This window comes from Oryx dammah, unplaced genomic scaffold (genome assembly GCF_014754425.2).
Source record: "Oryx dammah isolate SB20612 unplaced genomic scaffold, SCBI_Odam_1.1 HiC_scaffold_25, whole genome shotgun sequence".
Classification (NCBI taxonomy): domain Eukaryota; kingdom Metazoa; phylum Chordata; class Mammalia; order Artiodactyla; family Bovidae; genus Oryx; species Oryx dammah.
The window spans coordinates 7,145,616-7,158,573 of NW_024070209.1; the positions used below are offsets into that span (position 1 = coordinate 7,145,616).

The following is a 12,958-nucleotide window of genomic DNA, read 5'->3' on the forward strand; positions in this document are numbered from 1 at the left end:
GAGCAGAAAGATCACCGCAGGAGACTAAGGGCAGGAGTTCAGAGTAACTGGATAGACAAGTTGATTTGTGTTAAAGGTAAAAAAACTGACCATGGCAGTGTGACTGTCAAAAGACTCTGATGAAATTTCCCTGACTGATTTTTTCCCACTTTCCTTTTCTTTCTAGAAGACACGGTTGACATCCCAGGCCATGTCTTCACTAGAGGAATGATCGTAGCTGTCGTGATCTCAGTGATGGTTGTCTGCCTGATGACCGTGGGTGTCATTTATAGAGTTGACTTGGTTCTATTTTATAGGCATTTCATGGGAAGAGACGAAACCTTAACAGGTAACGAATGTCATAATGCTGGGATCTCTTATCTTACAGTTTCACTAAGAAGCTATGAACTAATCTTCACCTTATGTTGATTATATTGTTGAGTTAATGGCAGTAGCAGAGAAGGCGATGGCACCCCACTCCAGCACTCTTGCCTGGAGAATCCCACGGACGGAGGAGCCTGGTGGGCTGCAGTCCATGGGGTCTCGAGGAGTCGGACACGACTGAGCGACTTCACTTTCACTTTTCACTTTCATGCATCGGAGAAGGAAATGGCAACCCCCTCCAGTGTTCTTGCCTGGAGAGTCCCAGGGACGGGAGCCTGGTGGGCTGCCGTCTAGGGGGTCGCACAGAGTCGGACACGACTGCTGTGACTTAGCAGCAGCAGCAATGGCAGCAGAGGCTTTCCATGAGAAAAACTGATCTGACGGATCATCTGCTCTGGATGCTGTCAGCGCCGCTTTCTCTTGTGGTCACTTACCTGCTGCCAGAAATCATTTCCTGATCCTTTCATGCATGTGCGCTATGTTCTTCTAAATGTCCTGTGACGTGTTCTTGCCCAAGGACGGTGTGTCTGAATGTCATTGCTCACACACCATCTGGTGCCTTACACAAAGTGCACACTCAAAGTCATTTAAATTGAGTTGAGTTGTATCATGGTTCATTATCTAAACCCGGCAAAGGAGGCTGCATGATGGACTTGCAAGAACCTTGAACTCCATACCACATGACCTGAGTTCCAGTCCCCTAGATCTGCTATTTTTTAAATCTGCTCCTCCTTCTATCTGGGGACTGTGGTTTCTCAGTTTTCCTGATTTTGAAGGTGATTAGAAGTCCTCAAGATTCAAAATAAAGGGGCTTCCCTGGTGATCCAGTGGCTAAGACTCCACGTTCCCAAAGCAGGGGCCCCAGGTTTGATCCCGGGTCTGGGAACTAGATTCCACATGCTGCAGCTGAAAAAAGACATTCTGAATGTCACTACTAAAAAAAATCCCACCTGCCACAGTGAAGATTCCAAGGGCTGCAAATAAGGCCCAGGGCAGCCAAATAAAGAGATAAATATTTTTTAAAAAAAGCAAAATAGTTACCAAGTTAGAAAGATATGTGTATAATGCATTGCACTTGCTTTTGTATCTGTGTGTGTGTGTGTATAGCACATACATAGCTCAAAACACCAAAACTCTTAGAAATGATACATACATGTTCGTTCAATGCCTGTTTCCCACCTCATCTCTTATTGGTAGTATATTCAAATGAATCATATTTCACTCCTGTTTGAAAGTCAGATCTTGCCATGCTCTACACCCTGTTCTGAAATTTGCTTTACTGTGCCTTGGATACCCTTCCATCTTAGTTTAGAAAGCCTCTCATTTTTTCGGGTTGCACAATGTTTTATTTCTGTGGGTGCACCTTTGTTTATTGAGTCACCACTTGATGGACACTTGGGTTTCTTACAGCCTTCCGTTATTGCAGAAGTGATGCGGTGGAGAACTTTGTATAGTCATCACTTTGTTTGTGTGCAGTGTAACTGAAGGGAAACTCCCTGAAGTACAATGACTAGAAATATAGATGTGGATACAGTTGGTTTGATGTACATTTGTGCGCTTAGTCGCTCAGTTGTGTCCAACTCTCTAGCCCCATGGACTGTAGCCCGCCAGGCTCCTCTGTCCATGGAATTTTCCAGGCAAGAATACTGGAGCCAGTTGCCATTTCCTACTCCAGGGGATCTTCCCAGGCCAGGAATCAAACCCACGTCTCTTGCGTCTCCTGCATTGGCAGGTGGATTCGTTTACCACTAAGTCACCTGGGAAGCCCAATAGAATCACTAGCTCTTACTTATACTGATAGAAGGCTGTATTTCACAATAGCCTAAGAGTTATTCAAGGGACCCACTTACTGATTAAATTCAGAAGTAGCTCTGTTTCTGCCAGCTTTTCTTACCTTTGATATGAATGTGAATTCTGCAATTTTTACCAAATGTTCAGTCTTTCATACGTGCTCTATCCTGCAAAGCAGTTGCTCTACACCAACGGTAAGTTCTGATTTGAACCGCTGAACCAGGATGCAAGAGGCAGAACTGGAGAATCTTTTCCCAGAGACAGAAAAGGTTGTTTTGTGAGCCTGGACGCTGCTGAAGATATTGGGCTGGGTCGTTGAGCATAAGTGATACTCAATAAAAAGAACATGGACCAAGAATGCTTTTACCCTATTCTTTTGATATAAAGAAACTAATAATATTTAGCCTTCAACTCAGTAGCAAATTCATTCACCCCGATAATGTGCTCAAGCATAAATCTAATTCCTCTAGCATTGAACCAAATGTCATGGGATAAAGTAGACCTTTTTACAGCTACTCCCCCTTCTTCCTCTACTGACCCCAACTAATATCATATCCATGGAGATCTCTGCTTACTCTTTGACCAGGTTTTTTTGTTCATTTGTTTTGTTTTCATTGTCTTGTAGCTGCTAATATTATCTGTCAGCTTTTTCAAGTTGTTGCATGTGTCCGCTCTGTCTTCTCAAATAGATTGGAAGAAAGCAGAAGAGAGAAATGTGTATTATTTTTCAGTCACCCAGTTAGTAGAACAGTCTTTATTGTTTGCTGACACAGTCCCCTTGAACATTGCTTTCCTATCCAGAATTAAATAGGAGCAGATGTTATCAGTGAAAACCTATAATAGACCAGAAGCTTTTCTATTGCCGTCTAAAGCATCATAGACCATGTAGCGTGTATTCCTATAGCATATGATTTCAATCATCTCCCATCACTTCTTTCCATTCTCCAGGGTAAATACTCAGCTTTCTTTTTTTTAATTAATTAATTAATTAATTTTTATTTTACTTTACAATACTGTATTGGTTTTGCCTTACATCAGCATGAGTCTGCCACGGGTATGTATACATGTGTTCCCAATCCTGAAGCCCCCTCCCTCCTCCCTCCCCATACCATCTCTCTGGGTCATTCCAGTGCACCAGCCCCAAGCATCCTGTATTCTGCATCGAACCTAGACTGGCGATTCATTTCTTATATGATATTATACATGTTTCAATGCCATTCTCCCAAATCATCCCACCCTCTCCCTCTCCCACAGAGTCCAAAAGACTTTCTATACATCTGTGTCTCTTTTGCTGTCTCTCATACAGGGTTATCATTACCATCTTTCTAAACTCCATATATATGTGTTAGTATACTGTATTGGCGTTTTTCTTTCTGGCTTACTTCACTCTGTATAATTGGCTCCAGTTGCATCCACCTCATTAGAACTGATTTAAATGTATTCTTTTTAATGGCTGAGTAATACTCCATTGTGTGTATGGACCACAGCTTTCTTAGCCATTCCTCTGCTGATGGACACCTAGGTGGCTTGTGTGCCCCAGTGTTCATTGCAGCACTGTTTATAATAGTCAGCTTTCTTTTTATTCTCACATTCAGGGGGTGGTTTTGAGGGTAGATTCAGATGGTGGTAGAATTAGATGATATTAATAGCAGTAGAATAAACCAAGATAAGATTTGCTTCCTGATCCTGGAAAGAGAGCATATTTGGGCTCCTTGACCTTCTATTTTCTTTAAGTTCCTTTAGTGCCCTAACCTAAAGTTTGCACTCCTTTCAGTTATGGCTTTTGGGGGGCCTGGTCTAGGACTTGAACTCTTCATCTGTCTTCACAGGTCTCTGTGTCAAGAGACCTTTTTGGTGTCAAGCAGTGGGACTCTTAATGTACATGCTTAGGAAACATTTGCCAGTTGACTTCTTGATTCCCATACAAGGTCTGAGTATGTTATTTTTTTGTTGGCCTATAATAATAACTGAGTGTATTCCTTGTTGCTGACAACTTCAAAAGTCAATCAAAAACACTTTATTTTTTTTATTTAATAGCTTCATCGAGGTATAATCAATCTATGAAGAACTGCACAGATTGTTTGATTGGAGTATAATTGCTTGACAGTGCGTTAGTTTCTGCTGTGCCACAAAGTGAATCAGCTATGTGTATACATATGCCGCTTCCCTCTTGGGCTGCCCTCCACCAATGTGCCCCCCGCCCCGACACCACCCCTCTAGGTCATCACAGAGCACCGAGCTGAGCTCCCTGTGCTCTTCAGCAGCCTCCCACTAGTCATCTGTTTCACACATAGCGGTGTATGTGATTTAATGTCTACACTGTGTTGGACTGATGTGCTTGAATGTGAGGATGCTATATTTACCTTTTCTTTTTCAGTGATTCCATTCTCACCTTCCAGGACTTTCACTCAAGTGTTTAGTTAAATAAAGCCTTGTTTTCACACTAATGAAAAGGGTCAACCTTATCTCCTAGATGGAAAAACATATGACGCTTTCGTGTCCTACCTGAAAGAGTGTCAGCCCGAGCATGGAGAGGAGCACGCGTTTGCTGTGGAGACTTTGCCCAGGGTGTTGGAGAAACATTTTGGGTATAAGTTATGCATATTTGAAAGAGATGTGGTTCCTGGAGGAGGTAAGAAAGGGAATAGCAGACAGAAAACTACTGGAAGGGGACTTCCCTGGCGGTCCAGTGGTTAAAACTCCGAGCTTCCAATACAGGAGGTGTGAGTTCAATCCCTGGTTGGGGAACTAAGATCCCACATGCTGTGCTGCTGCTGCTAACTTGCCTCAGTCGTGTCCGACTCTGTGCGACCCCATAGACAGCAGCCTACCAGGCTCCCCTGTCCCTGGGATTCTCCAGGCAAGAACACTGGAGTGGGTTGCCATTGCCTTCTCCAATGCATGAAAGTGAAAAGTGAAAGTGAAGTCACTCAGTTGTGTCCGACTCTTCGCAACCCCATGGACTGCAGCCCACTAGGCTCCTCTGTCCATGGGTTTTCCAGGCAACAGTACTGGAGTGGGGTGCCATTGTCTTCTCCACTCACATGCTGTGAGGTGTGGCCAAATAAGTAAATACACATTTAATAATAAATAAACATGGTACATCCAATTTTAAAAGAAGGCATTAAAAAAAAATAAGGAAAATTAGTGGAGATGGTTTTTAAAAGATGAATAGCTTACCTTATAAAAGGCTCTCCTGTTTGCTTAAAAATGAAAGAAAAATGAAAGTCACTCAGTCATGTCTGACTCTTTGTGACCCCATGGACAGTCCAGTACATGGAATTCTCCAGGCCAGAATACTGGAGTGGGTAGCCATTCCCCTGTAAACCAGAAATTATGAGCAACCTGCACTCCTTCCAAGTGTGGCTTCTGGGGAGCCTGGTCCAGGACTTGAACTCTTCCTCTTGCTTCAGAGGTCTCTGACTCTGGAGAAAGGGAGCAAGTGCTCCATTTTCAGAAGCAGGGCCAGAATTGCTATCACAAAGCAACTGATAGACCAGAGTGAGGACTTCCCTGGTGGCTCAGCGGTAAAGAATCTGCTGCCTGCCTGTCAGAAGATGCGGGTTCTATCCCTGCGTGGGGAAGATTTCCTGGAGGCGAAAATGGCAACCCACTCCAGTATTCTTGCCTGGAGAATCCCATGGACAGAGGAGCCTGGTGGGTTACAGTCCATGGGGTCACAAATCATCAAACTTGACTGAGCACAGGATGAGGCCCTCTTTTGATGGTATTTTGTATAGCAAAACCTAATAAAACTAATTTAATATGTAATTCTTTGGACTATAAATGCAGGTTAATTCTTACCAGAAAATGTTTCTTCTTTATCGTGTTGACATTGTGAGAAAATTAAAGTAGAAATTAGGAGTAATGGTAAACGTTAAATAAAATGAGATTGATGGTTCATACCATATTTTGATTGGGAAATTCGAGTTTTAAATTAATATGTGAATACAAATGGCTGTAACATGATACTGAAGTATATTACAGCTAAACTCAAAGAGATTTAGTAACACTTCCACGTTTTCTCTGAAAGTCTTTCAGAGATTTGGAATCTGGTGTCAAATTATTCTAGATGCTGGTGCCTCACAAATGACGCAACACAAATGTCTTGATAGTTACCATCACTCGTTCATTCGTTCAGCATTCGCTGAGCACCATTCTTGTGTCAAATTCTAACTTGGGCATTTAGGATGGGCAGAAAATACGAAACAGTTGTGGGGACTTCCCTGGTGGTCCAGTGGTTAAGACCTCACCTTCCAATGCACAGAGTGCAGATTCCATCCCTGGTTTGGGAGCTAATATCCCATGCAGCCAAAATGCAAAGCATAAAACAGAACAGTACTGTAACAAATTCAATAAAGACTTTAAAAAATGGTCCACATAAAAAAAAAAAAGGCTTCAAAAAAGTGTTTTTTCCCTCCTAGGTTACAAATTAAGAAGGGAAAATGTTACAAATTAGAAAGAGAAAATATTTTTAAATTACAAATAACCTGTCTAAGGAATAATATACCAAATTGTCAGATGGATTCAACACTGTGATACTTTTGTGTGTCACTTCCCTGCATCCAAGAAGACACGCTGTCACAAAGTATTTCTTCTTGACTTTGCATCCATTTTATTATTAATATATTTCCATTATTTTCTAGGAATCATTTAAAGAACAAGTTACTTCTTCATTCTTAAAATAAATAATTTTTGTATTGTTATTCAGTTACTTAGTCATGTCCATCTCTTTGGGACCCCATGAGCTGCAGCACGCCAGGCTTCTCTGTCTTCCTTCACTATCTCCCAGAGTTTGCTCAAACTCATGCCATCCAACCATCTCATCCTCTGTTGTACCCTTTTCCTCTTGCCCTCAATTTTTCCCAGCATCGGGGTCTTTTCCAATGAGTTGACTGAGTGGCCAAAGTATTTGGAGCTTCAGCTTCAGCGTCAGTCCTTCCAGTGAATATTCAGGGTTGATTTCCTTTAGAATTGATTGTTTGATCTCCTTGCTGTCCAGGGAACTCTCAAGAGTCTTCTCCAGCACCACAGTGTGAAAGCATCAATTCATAATTAGTTTGGATCAGAACCTCAGTCTCAGAACGGCTAGATCTAGAACAGAGGTTGGCAGTCTGTCAACCACAGAGCAGCTTCAGTCTTTGAAGCAGCCACACGCATTTGCTCCTGTGTTGTCTGTGGCTGCTTTTGAGCTACATCAGCAGAGCTGAATAGCTGTGACAAAGACAGCATGACCTGCCAAGGTTAAAATATTTACCATTTGGCCCTTTACAGAAAAGGTTTATCAACCGGTGGTCTAGAATAATGGCAATGTTGGTTTTTTTTTTTTTTAATATTTCAATTAGAAGTTTAGCATGTTCTTCCATGCATGTAAAGAGGTAAGATGGTGTCAAGATTAGGAATAGACACTCTGGAACCAGACCACTTGGGGTCAGATTCCAGTTCTGCCATTTACCAGCTGTATGACTCTGGGCAAGTTACTTAACCACTCTGTGCTTTGGTTTCCTCCTCTGTAAAATGAGGGTAATTACAGTACTTTCTTCATAGGATCATTGTGCTGATTAAAGGAGTTCATATACGCAACATGTTTAGAAGATGGTATGGCACAGAGTTGGAAAAAGAAGTAACAACCCACTCCATTATTCTTGCCTGGGAAGCCCCGTGGATAGAGGAGCCTGGTGGGCTACATCCATGGGGTCGCAGAGTCAGATGTTACTGAACACATACACCAGGCACAGAGTTAGGCTAAGGAGGTATTCATTATTACCTTTGTGCAGTTGATTGCTTCTTTTAATAGGCATGTGGACTTCCCTGGCAGTGGTTAAGATTCCTAGCTTCCAATGCAGGGAGTGTGAGTTCTATCCCTGGGCAGGGAACTAAGATCCCACATGCCGCACAGCCAAAAAAAAAATTAGTTAAAAAAATAGATATATAAAACTGAGAATGACTTACTTCAAACTTTATTAGTGAAGCTGAGTTAAATAATAAAAATAGGACTGTGCAACATGATTTTTATCTCATGTCCACCCTTTTGGTTTTCTTAAATTAACCTGCCACCTCTTGTATTTTCAGCTGTTATTGATGAGATCCATTCATTGATAGAGAAAAGCCGAAGGCTGATCATTGTTCTCAGTAAAAGTTATATGTCTAGTGAAGTCAGGTATGAACTTGAAAGTGGACTCCATGAAGCACTGGTGGAAAGGAAAATTAAAATCATCTTAATTGAATTTACACCTGTCGGAGACTTCAGCTTTTTGCCTCAATCACTGAAGCTTTTGAAATCCCACAGAGTTCTGAAGTGGAAGGCAGATAAGTCTCTGTCTTATAACTCGAGGTTCTGGAAGAATCTTCTTTACCTGATGCCTGCAAAAACAGTCAAACCCTGCAGAGACGAGTCAGAAGTCTTGCCTGTTCTTTTGAAGACCTAATCTTCAGAAAAGCTGAGCAGAAGAAAGAGCTCTTGACAGTCTGAGGACTGAGTGTCTGAGCCTGTGGATAACAGAGGGCATTATTCAAATATTTAACTCTACTCTGTGAACATCTTACTCACAGACTGAAGATGAACTTGGCATTTAGGTTGCCGGGGATAAGACTAAACATTCATCTATGGCCGTGGACTTCCACTGTGTGTGTACCTAGTTGCTCAGTCACGTCTGACTCTTTGTGACCCCATGGACTGTAACCCACCAGGCTCCTCTGTCCATGGGGATTCTCTAGGCAAGAATATGGAGTGGGGTGCCATGCCCTCCTCCAGGGGATCGTCCCAACTCAGGGATTGAACCCAGGTCTCCCACATTGCTTGCATATTGTTTACCATCTGAACCGCCAGTGAAGCCCAAGAATACTGGAGTGGGTATTCTATCCCTTCTCCAAGGGAACTTCCCAACCCAGGAATAAAACCAAATCTATTATAGGTGGATTCTTTACCAACTGAGCTACCAGGGAAGTCCCTGAGCTCCCAGAAGTTCCTCCCAGAGGAACTCAACTGAAATGTGTCTCCTATCTCTCCTTCTATAACCGGATGCAAGCAGTCTGCTCAGTCACATGTTCAGCAACTGTGAGGTTGGATGTTGTTCAGTCGCTCATTCGTGTCCGGTTCTTTGTGACCCCATGGACTGTAGCCCACTAAGCCTCCCTGTCCTTCACTATCTCCTGGAGTTTGCTCAAACTCATGTCCGTTGGATCAATGATGCTATCCAACCATCTCATCCTCTGATGTGAGGCGGGACAGGACACAAATAACTTAAGGGCAGGCTTTAAGAGCTTTTTAATGCTAAAAGTTGAGCTAAAGGATTTTAAGTTTACCTTGTGGTATTGTCTATGCAGTGGGTGACACAGGAACTGGAATGGTGTCTCCAAGCTCTCTCGAGAGCTGCCTACCTCTATACACCTCAGTGCCTGGGATTGGCTGGGGATGGGGCTGCAGGGCTGTGTGCAGGGCAGGCCTACCTCTACACACCTCAGTGCCTGGGATTGGCTGGGGATGGGGCTGCAGGGCTGTGTGCAGGGCCGGGTGTGAGGTTTGAGCTATTGTATCAACCTCAGGGCATCTTTAATTATCCTTGCTACAGTTGCAGCCCTACAGTTCTTGAAATCCCACTAAGATGCTACAGAGGGCTTGCTTAATTGGACCTATTTGCGGAAACTTCTTAAAAGGAACTGCAAACAACCTTTTATCTTTCATGCCAGACACAAATCATTTTCTGTTTTTTTTTTTTTTTAAAAAACAGTCTCAGACATTTATTGATTTTGAATGTTTAGACATGGGATAGGGACCAGATCAAGTTAGTTATTCAGCAGCCAAAAAATTGATGGTTACTTGCTCGATTTTTTTTTTTGAACCTTTTATTTTATATTGGGGTATAGCTGGTTAACAATGTTGTCATAGATTCAGGTGGACAGCAAAAGGACTCAGCCATACATACACACATATCCATTCTCCCCTAAACTCACCTCCCATCCAGGCTAACATAACACGTAATATTACATAACATTGAGCAGAGTTTGCCGTGCTGTCCAGGAGGACCTTGTTGGTTATGCATTTTAAATATACTTGCTCGATTTTTAAAATGTTACAAATTTCAAATGCCCCTCAGCTCAGCAGTAAAATAAATCAGCCTACCAATTTATTTGATCAGAGAAGGCAATGGCAACCCACTCCAGTACTCTTGCCTGGGAAATCTCATGGATGGAGGAGCCTGGTAGGCTACAGTCCATGGGGTCGCCAAGAGTAGGACACGACTGAGCAACTTCACTTTTGCTTTTCACTTTCCTGCACTGGAGAAGGAAATGGCAACCCACTCCAGTATGCTTGCCTGGAAAATCCCAGGGATGGGAGCCAGGTGGGCCGCCATCTATGGGGTCGCACAGAGTCGGACACGACTGACGTGACTTAGGAGCAGCAGCAGCAGCAGCAGGATCAAACCTGCCAAGGGAGATGCAGGTTCCATCCCTGGGTCGGGAAGATCCCCTGGAGAAAGAAATGGCAACCCAGTCTGGTATTCTTGCTGGGAAATCCCGTGAACAGAAGAGCCCAGTGGGCTACATTCCGTGGGGTCTCAAAGAGACAAGACTGAGCACACAGGAGCAGACATTGGATGGAGAGACAAGACACGGGGGTGTGCAGCCAAGACTCCTGAACTGGACCCTGGGCTTACTATTACCATGACCTCTGGTGTCTCCTCTAATGCACCTGTGATGAGTTTTCCTCATCAGTAAAATTAGAATTTATAAGAATTGTACAGGGGGACTAAATGAATAAATATCAATGAAGCACTTACATCAGTTATTGGCACAGAATTAACACTCTGTAAGTGTTGATCCTGCCACTTTTGTTATTATTAATTGTTGCTTTTCAGTTGCTAAGTTGTGTCTGACTCTCTGCAACCCCATGGACTGCAGCTTGCCAGGCTGCCCTGTTCTTCACTGTCTCCCCAAGTTTGCTCAAATTCAGGTACATTGAGTCGGTGACTTGAGGATATTCATTTATTCAGAGAAGCATAGAGGAGAAGTATATCCGTAAGATAAGCTTCATTGGAAAGGATATTTCTTCACTGGACGTGTGCAACTTTCAGTGTCTAAATACATATATCTGCCTCCTTAAAGTGAACCCAGTACTCTGGGCCTTCCTGATGGCCTTAGTGGTAATGGCTGGACCTGAAAATCAGTGAGAGAGTGAGAGCTACCAGTCTTACAGAGAAAGGAAAGAGCTGGGTAAGCTTGGAAGCCTAGTTGGATATATGGGTACAGTATGACAATTCCCCCCAAATTTAAAGCAGATACTGTTTAAAACAGCTGTTGTACTACTGTATATAAAATAGATAATCAGCTAGGACCTACAGTACAGTCCGGGAAAGTCTATTCAATATCCTGAATGACCTATGTGGGAGAAGAATCAGAATGGATATATGGATACGGATACATGAATCACTTTGCTGTACACTGAAACTAACACAACATTGTAAATCAATGATACTCCAACATAAAAGAAAAAAATTAAAAAATTAAAGGCAACTCAAAAAATTAAATAGAACAGCTGTGGTAGATACTACTGAAAATCAAAAATAAGGTTTTCAGTATAAGAAAGTGATCTAACTTTTGTAGCACTTACAACTTTGTATGCCAATTGTACGGTTAAAAAAGTAAAAGGATTTAATTACTAAGAAGATTTATATGTGAAAATATACGGTCATGAGAAATTTTATTCCTATCATCATTGTCTCTAACAGAATGATGTGCTTTCTCATTATGTTTCTTTAAATACATTAAATGGATTTTGTAGTAAATGTGTTAAATGTATATATTAAATATGTGCTTTAAAACACATTAATGGATCATTGATGTTGTGCTTTTATTTTTGAAAAATCTCAACATCTTTTTCACTTATTTTAAAATTTCAAGGACTTCTCTGGTGGTCCAGTGGTTAGGACTTTGCCTTGCAACGCAGGGAGTTCGAGTTTCATTCCTGATCAGGGAGTTAAGATCCCATATATCTCTCAGCCAAGAAGTCAAACATAAAACAGAAACAATATTGTAACAAATTCAATAGACTTTTAAAAAATGTCAACCCCTTATTCTCAATGTGGATTCCCACCTCTTTGATAAGATATGGGTCTTTCGCAATGAACACTTACATCTGTCTTTTTTTATGTCAAATTACTTTGTACCTACCTTCTTAGTTTCACCTTCCATCCAGGAACCAAAACTGAGCTTACTGTCACAAGGCCACCCAATGCCCAGCAGAAATATCAGGTTTTTCACATGTCAGTTAACTCATGTGCATATTTTAAAATGTAAGTGCATGGTGCACTGGGATAACCCAGAGGGATGGTATGGGGAGGGAGGTGGGAGAGGGGGTTCAGGAGTGGGAACTCATGTATACCCATGGCGGATTCATGTTGACGTATGGCAAAACCAGTACAGTATTGCAAAATGAAATAAATTAATAAAATAAAATGTAAGTGCAAACATTTCCAACCAGGACCAATAAGTAGGTCTGATAAAATAATGTCATTCTCTTTTATGACTTCATATGTCCTTACATGTGGAGTCCATCTCAGAAAATGAGAGATGAGTCAGCCACCTAAGATGTACAAAGAAACACTCCATGTGTGTCCATTACGTGCTGGAAGTATTTACTAAATTATTCTGACACTCTCTTAGAGCAGGTGGTGGTTTAGTCACTAAGTCGTGCCCGACTTTTTGTGACCCCCTGTTAGCCCACCAGGCTCCTCTGCCCACGGGATTCTCCAGGCAAGAATACTGGAGTGGGTTGACATTTCTTTCTCCACTTTGCCATTTCCTT

The 12,958-nt window shown here is 42.2% G+C and overlaps 1 protein-coding gene across 1 annotated transcript in view; it reads left to right on the forward strand.

Annotated features, from left to right (window-relative positions):
- The window catches only part of IL18R1 (interleukin 18 receptor 1), a 33,972-nt gene extending 25,122 nt beyond the window's left edge, over window positions 1–8,850 (forward strand). Inside the window, exons 9-11 of the mRNA XM_040223817.1 lie at window positions 167–328; window positions 4,628–4,786; window positions 8,227–8,850. Coding sequence (XP_040079751.1) covers window positions 167–328; window positions 4,628–4,786; window positions 8,227–8,582 — 677 coding nt within the window. The 3' untranslated portion in view covers window positions 8,583–8,850. The remainder of the gene's footprint in view (window positions 1–166; window positions 329–4,627; window positions 4,787–8,226) is intronic.
- The last annotated feature ends 4,108 nt before the right edge of the window (window positions 8,851–12,958 follow it).